At 41.2% G+C, this 16,051-nt stretch overlaps 1 protein-coding gene across 3 annotated transcripts in view; it reads right to left on the bottom strand.

The window, feature by feature from the left end:
* LOC121887004 (cytohesin-3-like) overlaps positions 1-16,051 on the bottom strand; it is a 34,428-nt gene that overhangs the window by 10,479 nt on the left and 7,898 nt on the right. The window contains exons 1-9 of one of the 3 annotated variants that reach the window (XM_042397516.1): positions 10,835-10,915; positions 9,467-9,549; positions 8,954-9,018; positions 7,782-7,848; positions 7,474-7,592; positions 3,974-4,054; positions 3,741-3,853; positions 528-676; positions 264-375 (exon numbers count right to left, since the gene is read on the bottom strand). In XM_042397516.1, coding sequence (XP_042253450.1) covers positions 264-375; positions 528-676; positions 3,741-3,853; positions 3,974-4,054; positions 7,474-7,592; positions 7,782-7,848; positions 8,954-9,018; positions 9,467-9,549; positions 10,835-10,901 — 856 coding nt within the window. In that variant the 5' untranslated portion in view covers positions 10,902-10,915. Of the gene's footprint in view, positions 1-263; positions 376-527; positions 677-3,740; positions 3,854-3,973; positions 4,055-7,473; positions 7,595-7,781; positions 7,849-8,953; positions 9,019-9,466; positions 9,550-10,834; positions 10,916-16,051 lie in introns of those variants that run through there. The other 2 variants (XM_042397517.1, XM_042397518.1) reach the window with 2 other exon arrangements.

Raw genomic sequence — 16,051 nt, 5'->3', positions numbered from 1 at the left:
TCTGGACTTTAATGTTTAATTCTGCTAAGTTGGAAAAAATTCTAAGTTAAGAAACACAATCAGCCTTTCAGCCTTTGTTGCCCACGAGCTGTCGACCTCCAACATGGCCACCTGAATGCCACCATAAGCAAGTAACACACACAAAAACACAAATCACTGGAGAAGTGAAGAGCACAGCACACTGCTCATCAAACTGATGTTGGGGCACTGCTGACATAAATCAACATGGTCAGGGTTAATTTAATGACTATGAATGCACGTACCTAGCTTTAAGAGCCAGCCTTCTCTGTCGGGGTTGAAAAACGTGTGCGTCAGATCATTTCCATCATCCTCTGGGATTTTAAAGGGCTCGTTTTTGATGCTGTCGTAAAGATTCTGCAGACAGGGGAGGGAAACAGTTAATAAAACTGGGAAACAGTGGAGGAAAAGCCTCATTCGTATGGAGTAGGCGTGACAGGACGGTCACAGAGATCAATCATCACATGCACACACACATACACACACACTCATTATAAACAAATCCTCACTCTGAGAAGCTCCTCTGGCAGGTCTCCTCCCTCATTGATGCCTCTGTTCATGGAGATAAAGCGCTCCACAGGGGGCTTGTCTCTGACGTTGGGGTTATGTAGGCTGGTGTTCAGCATGATGATAGCAAATGACAGCACGTAGCAGGTATCTGAGAGCAACAGTAACGGAATAAAGTGGGTTACAAAAGTGTATATCCTCCCACAGAGACCCCATTTACACCTGGTATTAACAGGCAATCTGTATCTGGATGTCTACTGTACATCTACATGTCAACCTTATTTGGATAATGAGAGGTGATCACTGTCCAAACTGTACAGACTACCTGTACTGTGTTAATGCAGTGAGATTTGTGTGCATTAACACCTTGTTTTAACATGTGTTTTTCTTCATCCAGATACAGATTACTACCAGGTCAGAGGGTTACACAAGTTACACATATGATGCAGAACACTGCATAAATGGAACAGGTAATAACAGAAAATGACTTATAATGTCCACCAAGATCAAAAATAGGACACATTTAATATAATTACCATGATTCTTACAAGATTTATACATATCAAAATTTTAAAAAGTTTTTATTTTGCTTTCATTTTAAGAAAGGGTCATTTATAGACAGGGTACTCAAATTGTACTCTTAATTTTCGATGTGTGACATTTTCAGGTTCCAGTACATATAACATATAGTGTCATCAGCATATAGTGATAATTTGTGTTCTTTATGACCTTTTGCATTACTATTTCTTCTTACACATAGAGTTATTTGCTATATTCCTATTATATATAGCAATGAGGGTTGGGAGTTGAGCCCTAATTCTTCTATATGTAGATTTTATTTTTTGGAATTGATTTAAAGGAATTTTCTCAATGACCCGTGGAGACAAAAAAGATAGAGACACAGAGAAAAGACTGGTTTAGCTTCTGTCTCTTTTTATTGAGAGAGAAGCTTTCAGACAGACAAGTCAGGATGGTTTTGTATATGTATGTGTATATGTGTGTGTGGTATGAGAGAAAGAGAAATTGTGTGTGTAGGGGGGCTGAGTGGGGTGATGGGGTGGAGGGTGGGGGGAGGGGGACTTCAGTCTCTCCACTGTGTGTTAATGTTCGGACTCACACGGGCCAGTGGCTGCCTGTAAATGAATCATTCATTCCCCTCTATCTGTCTCCTCTCACTGACACACTTTGGTCCTGGCTGTCCTGCGCTGCCTATTGTCTGCTCGCTAACACACATTCTCTATTAAAAAAAGAGGAGCTTTGCACACACACACAGGGTGTACTGTGGGGCAAGAGGTGCTGGTAATAGTGAAAAGAATGTCAGTGCAGTCAAAAAATTAATGAAAATGAACAAGGACTGAGGGAAACGGGTTGCTCGTGCTTGTGATAATTAAAGATCACTGATCATTTTATGTTTTTTATGGGCTCAATCTGTTGTTACTGCTACACACATGTTCCTATGTGCTGCGCTGCCATGCCCTGCACCCACACAGACTATCACACACACACATAAACACGCATGCCTGCCTCTGTGCAGACTGTGTATGAGACTTTATGGGACCACTGAAGAAAAGAAGAACACTTTATTCATTAAACTCTCTCATTCTTTTGTAGTTCAAAGAAACATGCACTACCGTATGTGGGTGTAAAGTCAGCCACTGAAAAATAAATAATCTGAAACATTTACGAGTCGTGTCATTTTAGAGGCTTTTATCTTGCATATTGTCTGTATAAAAACCTCCCATCTCTAAAAAGTAAAAAAACCCCATAAAAAACAGCCCCGTGTGTTGTCTAGCCACCATACATTTTCAAAGTATCCCATTTCCACCACAATGACCATATGTATCTTCAACAATCTTATACGCAATAGGTTGCTCTATAACCTCTTTAATTATTTACTGACTGTTGCTTTGTTTATCACAAGCCTGTGTATCACTCAGCCAGGTTGTGTCTTCTTGAATAATGGATGTCCCATGTTTGTTGCTGGTTGTTTCCTCTGAACTCATCTGTTGCAGTGATCCGTACAGTCAGGGTGAGATTTGGGATTTTCTATTTTGCTGAGTTATTTTTATCCCCGGTGGGCACAGAAATGTATCTGCCTCATAGTGATTTACGCTGCTTCGCCCATAGACCATGTAAAATATCAAAAATAAAAATAGGCTATTTAAAGAAAAATCTAAGTAAAGTGCTGCAACATGAGAATGGTCGTATAGTGCAAACGATAACAAAATCAGAAATGGACTTTGACTGTCTGCACTTGCGTGACAATAGAGATGACACCGCGTGTAGGCTCTGTGATGACTCAATAAATTTACCAGGGGTTGCCTCCATCCCTGACAGGCAACACACCGTGGATGACCCCTCCCCAGGAAAGCATAAAAAAAGGAAGAAGCCCGTCATCAAAGCAGACTGTTTTCTTAGTCTGACAAGTAGGTATGTACTGCAGCCTATTTATTGTTATGATGCCAGCGTGTTGTGCTGTTGCATGTTGTGATTATTTTCTTTTCAATATTGAAGTTTGCTGCATGCTGTGTACAGACCTAAATTTAACAGTGACTTGCAAGAATGACATTAAGTGTATTGGCACGTCTGGCATACACAGTATTGAAAGGAGCATTGGCATGTTAAATAAGCATTTAACCTTTTGTTTATTGTAAATGATCGCCTCCATTATGTGTCCGCATGAGGAGAGGACAAGGCATGAACTTGACATCACAGCGCTGAGAGTGAAAATATCATGCTACTTGATTCAAATGTGCTTGCAAATGCAGTGCTCAAGTTCAAGTTTCGTAATTGTTTTATTAAAGTTAATAATTATTTTATAAATGTTACTGTAACAGCAGCAAGAAATAGCCTAATATGCTTCATAGTCCATATAAGCCCACTGTGGTTCTGATTTATTTTCATGAATAAAAAGTTTCAATATACACCCCCCACCCCCTCGTATTTTTTCACAAATCCTATCCTGTGCACAGTTGTTACTGTAATCTGGTGAACTTCTAATTGAGCCTTAGTTACAGCAACTCTTATGGCTTAATGATTGAAATGCATTAAAAAAAACAGGCCATCACTCAGCGCGTCCTGTAACAGATCCTCAGGCAGTATTTCTCTTGGCACGACTACATATCGACTTTGTCCAACATATTGGATTTCACACTTTGCTCATATGAATACAGACAACGATTCTTTGCACTGCAGTAGCCTGCGGTGCGGCTGACCTGTCGACTGGAAGACCCCAGGGTTGCACTGGCAATACCGTGAGGCAAATGCCTCCATCATACGGTCGATCTTCTGGGCTTCACCTGGCAGACGGAAACTCCACAGGAACTGCCTACAACAACAAAAAAAGAGAGGAAGGGGATTTCATTTGTGATGCCACAAGCAGTCAGGGTGCACAGGATGTAGCTGTGTTTGAGTTCTGCTTGATATTTGGTTTAAACAGTCAGCTGACCGTAGTGCTTGGACGAGGTTGAGATCCGCAAACTCATGCAGCTCCACAAAAGCCTGGAGCACCTTGATATTGAAGTCATCCCTGGTGAAAAATAAAAAAGAAAGAATTAGAAAATCAGATATTATTCTTCCTTTAAGCCATTTCTTTTTTTTTCAAATAACATAACAGAACCCCTCAGAGAAGATGTAAGATACCCCTGAGCACAAAATGAACCGAGAAAACAGGTGGGGAAAACCATATTTCCTCCATGAAAGCATTTCTCAACCTGAATTCCTTTTTTTTTTCAGCATTCCTGTCATGTTTGTGCTCTTATTCATACTGGATGCTGAGTCTGGAAACAATTTAAACAGCTGGCCAGTGCTGAGCATTTCTCCACCCTGAGGTGGAGAGGGGTGGAGGGGAGAGGATTGATGAAAAACAGCTAAACCAAACCCACACAAGCTCCTTTTTGTCAGAGGTTTGTTTGGCCATCATAGGGATTTTTTGGAGGAAAAAGTCAACAGCATGCTCTAAGGCTGCGGTCACAGCTTCTCTGATCGTGTTTGTTGTACATCAGAGTCTATAATCTTGATCCTGCATCACCTTCGTATTGTTTATTGTTCAAAAAGGAACCAAGAATTTTAAGACTGTTTTTTGTGGAGAGGTTGAGAGAAGTACAGAGAGTGTTAGCAATAACATTCTCTGATTATTTGGATGACGTCTTGGGAGTCCACTGAGTGTTTATGACTATATTGTACCCTGTACTGTCATCTGCAGCCAAATGAAATGAATCATGCCCTTTGAGGGTTATATAGAAGGTTATTGCTATAAGTAAATTTATCACAAATAAACTTGCATTGTATGTGACAAACAAAGCTGAATTATACAGGAACAATAAAAAGGGGCTGCTAAACAAAAACTCTCTGGTAGCGTAATTTAAGAGCCTGCATCTATCTTCCACTATCTATCCTCCTTCAAGCCGTTTCATCTCTCTCTTCCTCCTTTCCATGTGTCCCTCTCTCTGTTTCCCTGCTGTTTCCCCCCTCTTCATCTCCCTCTCTGCTCAGCATGTAATGATAGGTTCCTGCTCCTTGCATAAGCTCAATTAGTGATAATTACTGAGTTTAAACCCGCAGCCCATGTTTAGTGTGATTTCAACCAGGTAGGTGGCCTCTTTGATGATCCTGCGTGAATAAAGCCTATTGCCAATGAGAAGAGCCCCCGGGGTCTCCCACCCCTCCACCTCCCCCCCAACCCTCAGCCTCCTTCTGTGTGTGTGTATGTGTGTTTCTTTGTCTCAGCTGGGAAGATAATACAGACTGTAGTTGATGAGATTTCCTGCATGGATTAAAGGGCAGAAAAAGGGTCAAACAGTGGAGCATTTCTTTAATTCAAGACTTTGTAAAATGCAGTTTATCCAAATCAAAAACAAATTTCAGCATTTTTTTTTTGTACTTTAGGAAATCAATTATTAAATGAGCATTTTGTCATCCAAATTTTTTTATCTAATATTCCTTTTGTCACCACAAAAAAGTCCCACAGAATATGGTGCATTCACAAGGCAAAAACAATGGGGCACAAATGCTTTGGTGTGAGCAGCATAACCAACCAGCTTCATTCACCAACTCCAGATACACCATCAGCTGCAACTGCTAAACAATGGAATGTGTTTTGCTTCATTTTTCATTGTTCCTGTTTTAAGGAACAAACACAAGTCATATGAGTGTCTACAGAGCCTGCAGATCAAACTTTTCCAGCTCACCACTGACGCCAAACAATGAACATACCAGTGTCAGAGTGAGTATACTGGCATTTGATTATAGCACCGTATTCAAAAATTGTCCAACAGTATTTGACAATTCAATTGTGCTATAACAAAAGAAGGTATAAATACTTATACTCACTATCCAGATGTTCTCCTTTGTTATAGTGTATAACAAAATTGAGTATGAGTATACAGCCAGCCTTAAGGCCAATTCATGCTTTCCGACAGACACTTCCCACATGTGCCCGCTAGTTACAGGGTTGCAGTGTGATAACTTTCCAGAGTTGTAAAATCTAGTCTGTGTATTATAAACCGCTGTGTAGTGTTTTGTCTGATCAGCCTTTAAACCTAATAATCTGTTACTCTAACTAGAATTGCTGGATCTTATTTCATTGTCTCACCGGCACTTTAAACAACACGACCACACCAACACAGCCCCTGTATTGTTTTAAACAGGACTGTTTTCAGTCTGAATGCAGCTGTTGCTGAACAACAAGAAAAAAGTTGAAAAAAGAAAAGCAACAACTTAATGAGAACAGGAATACAATACATACACACAGTGGATGAGACATTCATTCCTGTTTGTTTTTCTGGCACATGTGCAGTTGGTGCTCTTGCTATGCGTACAGTCTGCGCGGTCGCAAATTTTGGGCTGCATGCGGACGTCTGCAGAGGGGCCTCACGGACCCTTGTGGACATAGGCGGGTGACGACATTTACATCACATGGACCAACACGCTCTCGCAGCCACGCAGACGTGGAAAGTATGAACCGGCCTTTAGAAATGTTTGAGATTGTTATTTTCTCTGTGACATTTTCGCTATGCTCAGTGGTGTTGCTTTCCACGGACCACCTGACAATCAAAGAGCGCAGCTAGTCTGTGATGTCTTTTTCATCAGAATTTTCTGCTGATAAATTGGTATCAAAATTGATCAATTAGCCAGGCTGATATACTGGCCAATATTAGCTTTTTGCAGATATATTGGTGCTGGTAAATGATAAACCAATGATAAATTGCAGTACAGAAATGCCCGTGATATCTTTGAAGTAATTTAGAAACAGTGTCACCATTTTACAGTTTGTTCGGCAATTCTTTTAAAAATCCTTAGAAAAAATGTTTGTTTATGTAAAAAAAAAAAAAAAAGAAAGATATATGTTTTTTCGGGTTTTTAAAACCCTTAAATATCGGAGTCCCCCAGTATCCGAACGGTTACTGCACATGCTACATAACCACAACCTCCCTGGCTTGATTCCAGCCAGAGACCTTTGTTGCATGTCATACTCATCTCTCTCCCCTTGTTTCCTGTCTGCCTCCACACTTGTGTCTTATATTTTTGTGACATTAAACCTTTCCTGGTATTTGATTCAGTGTGTTTTGTCCCTGTTCGCCTACGTCTCATCCAGCATGTTTAACTAATCTCACCTTCAGATAACACCATCCATCTCGCTAGTCCTCCAGCTATCTAAGACAGTCACTGAGTCACAGCTGCAGGACTTTCCTCCTTCTCCAATATCCATCAGTCTGGCCTGAGATGTGAGGAGCTGGATAGTGTTTTTATTACCAGTTATAAGTCCACACGGTTGGACTGCAACAAGACACCCACGCTGCCTTAGAGATTCATGTCGGCGGGGTCAATCATGTTCTCTTTCTTTAATCAATAAATCCAGAACATAATTTCCTTCTCTAATCACAGAGGGGATATAAATCTCATATAAGGAGGACTTTCTCCCACGGTCTGATAGACGCTCTGTCTCACCGCTCGCCCAAGTAGTCTCCGATGACCGTCTTGTTGAGACCCTCGCCTTTATAGAGGAACTGGGCAATGTCTTCTGGAGTGTGCTGAAGGAGATCATTCTCCAGCAGGAACTGGATTCCCTGAAGAGGAGGAGATGATCACAGGATGAGTCTGGCTGCTCGTCTCAATCGAGGACGGGTGATGGAAAATGACAGCTTTTCATTGCTGAGAATAGTCATTTCAAGGCTAGAGAGACACCGGAGGCTGTGGTGGTTTGTGATGAAAACATGTTACAGGATTGAAAAATAGAAATAACCACAGCACAGTACCTTTTTTGGGTCCATGTTGAATTTCTTCCTGCCCATAGCAATTTGTTTGTTTCTCTGGGATGTTTTACTGGAATACATGAGCATAAATATGGAGATTCAATTAGGTGAGTCCACTTATTCACCCTAAACAACACCGAAAACCACAGATTGTCAAGAACCTAAATGTCAAGCGCAACAAATATACTTTATTTATAGCCGTGACTGGGAAGATTACTTCCTGCCACATCTGTTCAACCAATCATATGTTCATGCCTGAGTCTGATCTGAAAAACACACGTAGACAAACTCAACAAAAAACAGACTTCTAATGTGTTTGTTCAACGCAGGTGATAAAGTGACAGATACAGCAGTAATGACCTCAATGACAAACAGCACACAGTGTGGAAACACAATGATTTATACACGGAGGGCACGTCTAATTGATTTATACAGGGCACCTTCTCTGTACTCTGACTATCATTGTTTGTTTTATGCAGCTGTTGGTTGGACAACATACAGTGTCTAGCCAGGCTGTTATATACACAGAATTTGCATAGAATTATGCTGTTAACATTTTACCCAAAAATAGTCAATATTTCTCTGAGGAGGACAGAGAACAGGTTGGTCTGGTTGGTAGAAAGTCACATCCTGTCCAGCTAAGTCTGCTTTATCCATATGTAAACAATGTCATTTAAAACAAAACACACCTTTGTAATGTTTGACATCTTTGGCCAAATGCGCAAATCCCAAACCCAACTAAGATAGAAGTAAAGAATCGACAAAGAGCTTTAATTCTGTGACTGAAAAAACAATGTTAGTGTCTTTTGTATTTTTCTGGCATTTTTTTTAGTGACTTGGAGCACAGTTTACATCATACAGATTTATATTATTCATTGTTGGTTTGTTAAGGTTGATAATGTTTTTAGATCATTTACATTAAAATAAAATAATCGTAAGCGAATGACTAAATAAAATGCAAAAATAACATTTTAAAACTATCCTTGCTATAACTCTGGTGTTGTGTTTCCAGGTAAATGAGATAATATGTCATGATGTAGATTAAAGTTTATGCAGAGCCCTACACACACAGACTTAATGGAATTACAGATAAACTACCGTTGTAAGCATCATATTTATAAATTGAATAAATGAGGCAAATTATATTACAGAGAAACTTGGCTTCAGCAGCTTACCTCTCACCGACGCATGTCAGCTGCTCGATCTCTGTCATGACCTCCGCGATCTCAAACTTCAATCTCTGAGAGAGAGAGAAAGAGAGCCAAACAGGCCACAGTTGGTTTTCTCTCTTTATGTTAAAAAAAAAGATAAAGCTTACATTGTGAAATGGAAAAGATAGGTCACTTTTCCAGCTGTGGAAAATTCATCACTTCTTGCGGGCAAGAATATGCATCGATATCCTGTAATCCTGTCAATTTGCATCACTTACAGCATGCAAATACACCTACAGTAGATAGGCGATAAATAAAAAAAAAGGTTATGACTTCATAGAAAGAATACAGCATGTTCTGAAATGACTCATTGTGTCCTGTGTCAGTATCAGGAAAACAAGGCTGTCATAAGAGTCACACTACGCTGCTAATGATCAGAGGCTTCAGCTACTGAGATGAAGCAGCGTCAGTGTATAAACATGGCATCCAGCATATACGCCCAAACACACACACACACACACACACACACACACTCACCTCAATATCGTCGAGCAGCTCCCTCTTCCTGCGTCGGATGTTTGACAGCTCGTCCCTCTCCTCAAGGGACAGGTCCTCAGGAACTGAAACACATGATGGAGAAAACACAGCACATCTTAACCATCATTTGTGCACACAAGCCCACATCGTTCCTTCCGCTCAGCTCTCACTGCATCCCCGCACAACAGGGGAAAAAAAAAAAAAGATCATAAGCCAAAGTAATAGGATTGCTAAAGATGAGGAAAAACAGAAGCGAGCCATAAATCCAATCTAGTATCTGCAAGTTCTTAAGGAGCTCACAGCAGAGGTGGAAAATCAGCTTGGAGATTCATCCTCTTCATACAGTGAAGTGACAGGATCACTGCTCTGCTGCTGCTGCTGCTGCTGCTGCTGCAACCACTGTTTCATCGTATTCAGCTGGAGCAAGGGCGTAGGTTTGCTTTTAACTTTGGTAGGGACAGTTTTTGTCAGACGGCCAGAATACTTGTGTATGTGTATTTGCTCTCTACCACTCTTTCCTCTTTCATAGCCACATGTACACACACACACACACACACACACACACATAAAGAGCCTGAGTCTGCAAAATGTTTACTGGATGTTCATTTACTTACTTGCCTGAAACCGGACTTGTTTCATGATTTTTTCTCAGATTTTTACATTTTATTGAAGTTCTGTCCTTTCAGTTTATGGATTTGGGCGACACAACTCAAGAGTTTCATGACAGAGAAACAGTGTTGCTCAAACCTATCTTTAAATCATCTCAAAAACTCCTTTTTTGTGTTATTTTTCATCCAACTCCTGAACTTATGGCTATAGATCTTTCACTATGACATCAGAGCTCACCTGTCTGTGTGTCTCTGTGCTGCTGCTCAGGCTGCTGCTGACAGGATTTTCCAAATAAAATGATGCCTGACAGTCACAAACAGATCAGTGTGACAAGCTGTGGCTAATGTATTCATGTCTTAATGACACATATGCAATAATAACTCTGCTCTTGATCCACTCATGGAAAAGGGGAGAGACGGCATTAACTGTTACTGACACTTTGGTTCTTCTTTAAAATGGACCAAATGTCTTAATTTGCTTTTGGGAAGAATTTTCACCAACAGTAACAAAGTTAACAGGATGTCTGCAACAATCACAAATTAGCAAGCAACACCTAACGCCGGAAACTAAATATAATATCAAATGATCTTAGTTTTATCCAGTGAAGCGGTTTTCAATTCTGTGACGTTTTGAATATTTAAACTATAAATACTACCCGCATCAGATTCTCCACCTCACCGACTGCTGCTGCTGCTTTCACTCTTTATCATAGTAGCTCACTTTTTACATACAAAGGTGGAAACACTGCAGACATCTTACCATTACCATGACGTGGAGTTAAAGCGGTTAGATTGTGTGAGATTGGTAAATATATTGGCAGCGACATGTCCCTACCGTCCATACCCGAATCTACACCCATGAGCTGGAGTAACACATATCAAGAGCCTGCATGTTCGTCTTAATTAACAAGAGAAAGAGAGAAGGCGACGGGTCTTAATTATTCCACTTGAAAGTGTTTTGCCCCTTCCCTTCTTCTCCACTCGGCCCGGGGGATAATTCTATTAATAAAACCAATCCAGATTAAGTTTTCTACCATATATGTGAATATGGTAATTTAACACGGCCTCTGACCCTGATTCTCTTGCCATGAGGGTTTTAGAGTTCCGGGCAGATATGAGCAAGAGTGAGAGGATTTCAGTTCAGTGTTTCATACCCTTCTGTCTTTCAGTTTCAATCTTGTTTTTCAATCTTGTATCCCTTTCTCTCTCTGTCTGGGTTTCATTCTCTCACTCACACATTATTTCTCAACTGTCTCCATCTTTCAGGAGAGAGCCTGTGCGATCTCGCTTCATTAAGCCAGCTCAGAGGCAGAAAACGCAAATCTCTCAACAGAAAAAAATGGCACATCTAATATCACAGCCGCAGCTTCGAGCCTACATGTTGCTGAAGGAGAGATATGAAAAAAAAAATACCACTTGTTATTTCCCCTCGCAGTCGGGAAGCTGCGCCAATTAAAGTAAAACAAGGTCACTGGGCTCAAGAGGAAGCATTCAGCCCCACTTTTAATTCGACAGCTTGTAAAAAGAGTTGCGTTTGGGGAAGCCAAGTATTGTTATAGACAGTATTCACATTAACAAGGAGACAAAAGCTGCTTCCTAACTTACTTATGTAATCCTGAAGCACGGTGATGAGCGTCAGGTAAACAGCGGGAGACCCAGCTGAGGGATTTCCTTTGTGGACCAAGTTTTTAATAGACAACAGAGGGGGATGTGAGTGCACAATGACTGAGAGTATGAAAATAAAGACGTTAATTAGCATTGCTAACCTCCGGCTACCTCGCAGCGCTTATGCAACAACTGTGAGCGCTGTGACTGTGGCTTTAAAGCCAATTAGTGCTCCTAAAAAGTTTCAAAGCTGTTAACTGTTCATTTTAATTCTTTGATATTTTACTTAAGCAATGTTTCCTTAATATCTGGCCTACATACAATGAAATTAGTGATGTGCATGTGTCTGTCCATCAGCAGATCAATTAAAAGGAAAAAAATCATTAGTTGGAGCCCTGATATGATGATTCTTTGTCTTTTTGACTATGTTGCTCAGCGGAAGATGACGTGCAAGCAGCAGACAGCTTTTCCATTTGCCTGAGGCCTTGCATTAGCTAATGGAGAGATCCACTGGCTGCAACATTGTGCATGATTACAATCTTGATTGATTACAAATCGAATGAAAAGCAGAGGATGCTCCCTTTAATAAAAGCCCACCACCACTAATGGCTTAGCATCGCCATTATCCTCCAATCCAGGTCTCTCTTTACTGGATCTACTGTAACATATGTCTCTCAAACCACACATTTGATAATAGAGTTCAGTACCAACATTTCTATCCCACTGGATAATCTTGTTTAGTGCTGGTGGTGGGGGGTGAGGGGCTCTTCTACAGTGGTGGTCCACCAATTACATTATTAACACACTAGCCCCAGTGGCCTTCTGTGATTCATTCAGGAAATGAGTTTAGTGTCTTCAACAAGCACAGAGGGAGCCGCTACCTCCAACAGAGGCACGCTTGAATGATAATCAGCTAAAATCAATTATGGTGTGAGTCATTGCTTCATAGTAAACAGCAGACCTTGGGAGGGTCAGATCATAAAGTAGTGGAGTAGCTGTAGCTGGTGAGGCACTGATTTCAATTTGTGTGTGAGCTAAATGTGTAGAAATACTAGAATTAAAACCCATTTTACCCTCTGTGACTTTTAAAAGAAATCCGCTGTAGAAGAGCTCGGAAATCCACTGTATCAAGTGGTGGGTTGAGAGGGTCCAAAGGGTTTAAACTCCAACATGTGGACTACAGAACAAGAGGCCACAGTGATTTCCCCCCTAAAAACAAATCCTTCAAAATCTACTTTTAGGAGTAAATCCCCTGCTGTTCTTCACACCCAAAACTAACAACTGTCCCCGGCCACCCACTGAAAGCAGAGGCTTTAATGTCATGTTAACTAATGCGGGGATGCTTTGGCGTCACTTTCACAGTGTTATCTATACATGTTCAAGCCGTTTGTTAGAGTGGACGGACAGAGGGAAAGAAATCCAACAAGGCCTTGAGAACTGATTCAAGGACCTTCCCTAAAACCAGCATTCATACCAGTTGTGCTGCAGGAAAAACAGCGAGGTACTCAGAGCACATACTGTGGAGCTCAGAGTGAAAATCCCACGCTCACTTAACACTGGCTGCGGCCCCAGTTTTCACCGACTCGTGTGAGTGAGAGAGGATTTGTCCAGATTTCACTGGCTTTAAACTAGCGATTTAACCGCTGTAATGTCTTTTAAAGTGGATGAGCTTTAAAAAAAGATAACCCTGTTACCCCTCTTGGCCCTGCAGCACACTGGGACACATGCAAGGAAGCAGGAAAGGCCGGGGAAACTTCCTCTGGATCCAGACTCTAATCTGAAGCCCGCCGCCCCCAATCCCTCTAACTGTAGACGACGAGGACATGCTCTGCATTACAGCCTGGGTCATAACGCACAGAACCGCACATGAGCACATACACACCAACGCCAGCTGGCACTAATCCCACGCACTTGCCCTCCCCGCAGCTCTTTAAGCCCGGTACGAGTCTGGCAGAGCGGAAGTGTGATGTATAACAGCATATACGCAGATGTTGCCGCCGACCAGCCGCTGCCTGCCCCTAACCTACTTTGCCTCAGAGCTGCAGGATAAAACGCAGCGACAGTAAGTGTAACCGCAGATAGTCTGGTGTAGCTGTCTGCAGAGGCATTTTGGCTTCGAGCCACAAAGCGAGAATGCTGGGCATCCGCACCAGGGCCAATGTGAGGAGATGGAGGTTATGATACACGGGGTGAAAGGTCAGGCATGTACATACGCATGTAAAAAGCATGTTACCATCTGGAATGAGGAAAATGATATTTAATGATGAAAACAGCTGAGACCTTTAATTTTATTCTATTCCCCCCTAACATTTAATCTAAAAAGTCTTAATCTGCAAGACTCAGCAATGTTATGATGGCTTTAGTTACTCATAACTACTCATATAAACTATTCCGACATCTCTTCTTTGGGTTTTTATTATGTCTTCAAACTGTTGTTGCTTCTGAAACATAAATTTAGTGCTGCAACTAACAATTATTTTCACAATTGAATAATCTGCCAATTATATTCTCAGTTAAACTGTTAATTGTTTGGTGTATACAAGATGGAAAATGGCAAAAAATCAAATTTTCTTTTTTTCCACAATCACAGTTTCCTAAAGCTCAAACGCATCTTCAGATTGCTTGTTTTGTCCGACTAACAGTCCAAAATCCAAAGACATTCAGTTTATTATCACAAAAGATACAGAGAAGCCGCAAATTTTAACAAGTGTAACGCTAGGACTAGGTAATATTTGGCTTTTTTGCAGAAAAGAAGAGAAATGGTTTATTGTTACTCAAAATAGTTGGTGGTTAATTTTCTGTGGCTTGACTAATTGTGCACGCCAGATGTTTTTTCCATGAAACTCTTTATTCATATCACGCATTAAACACTTGATCCATCGTGCTGCACAGCGCAGAGAGAAAGAACAAAAGACAAGGGAGGAAGAAAGCAAAGTCCTACAAGCCAGCAAATATATATAAAAAAAGAAATACATAAAAGCTTGTGTCTGTGCTGAATAATCAGTTAATTAGGTACGGGGAGTAGCTGAACTGACATTTATTTATGTGAGATTATTGCTACACAAGGAGCTCAATTTTTTTCTGATGCAGAACATTCAGTCTATAAATTCCTGTCAAAGCACACATCTGTGTTGTGTGTGGTATCCATGCCTGTGTGGTACGCTGCATTATTACATTGTAGTCTGTATATTTCAGTAATAATTCAGTAACAACAGTCCTCCCCTTTGCGTGAGAAGAGAGATTTGGGGAGATAATATGGCTTATAGTTTTTAACTACCTCTGGGGTCACGAGGAGAATCTGGGGATCGGGGAGCTGAAGAGCCCTCACACTGATTGCTCTGGTTAATCTGCAGTTTTGGGGAGGGACCTCCTGCTGTGAGTGCGGTTGCATAGGAGGTGGTCTGCACACGATGTCCTCCTTATATCACACATCTGCTCAGCATCAGCACTATGTCAATATTTGATTCGATGAGCACCGCCAGCAAGATCTGAGGGCTTCAACTGCCATACGCTGGCGGCCAAAGTAACCATAATCTGATGATTTGATCAGCCTGAGAATGAAATAGATGGATGCTGTTTCTTCTGGCATCCGGGCAGGATGAGGAGCTTTCACAGGTTGAGTGCAGTCCAAGTCAGCTCCCTGTTCACTCATTGCAACACATCTCAGATGATCATCCAGGTTTTCAACAGAATTTGGAAGGAAGCTGTAAAAGGCTTCATGTTAATATATTTCACTTTTATTGTCTCAGCGAGCTAGAATATCTAAAATTTAGAAAAAAAGGGTGATAAAAAGAGTTCAAACCTGTTTACTATTCACATTCCCTTAAATGACTCAGTAATCTGAGTCTGGGGCCAGCTGTGGCTCAGGAGGTAGAGCGGGTCGTCCGCTGATCGGAAGATTAGCGGTTCGATCCCCTGCTTCTCCAATCCGCGTGTCAAACTGTCCTTGAGAAAGATACTGGACACCGAATTGCTCCCGAAGCCAATGGTGTGTGAGTGTGAATGAGCATTAGAACTCCTGATGAGCAGATTGGCACCTTGCGTGGCAGCCTCTGCCATCAGTGTATGAATGTGTGTGTGTGTATCAGTGAATGTTGGCATGTAATGTAAAGCGCTTTGAGTGGTTGGAAGACTAGAAAGGTGCTATATAAATACAGCCCATTTCATCTAGACTGTATGTAATTGTTTCTATGCTGCATTCAGGAAATGGTGGCAGAATTTAGTCCAACTTGGGGGTATTCATACATTATTCCAAGAATTGTCACTCCTACTTTTAGCTGTGAAGTCACACAAATAAATTAGCTGCTTTTGCGGTGTTAGGTATGTTAGGTTGGTTACAAGGGGAAACCAGATATGAATAAACTGCTATAGC

Source organism: Thunnus maccoyii, chromosome 20, assembly GCF_910596095.1.
Source record: "Thunnus maccoyii chromosome 20, fThuMac1.1, whole genome shotgun sequence".
NCBI classification, from domain to species: Eukaryota; Metazoa; Chordata; class Actinopteri; order Scombriformes; family Scombridae; genus Thunnus; species Thunnus maccoyii.
Note: the sequence above shows the minus strand (reverse complement) of the source record. Positions and strands in the feature narration are given on the sequence as shown.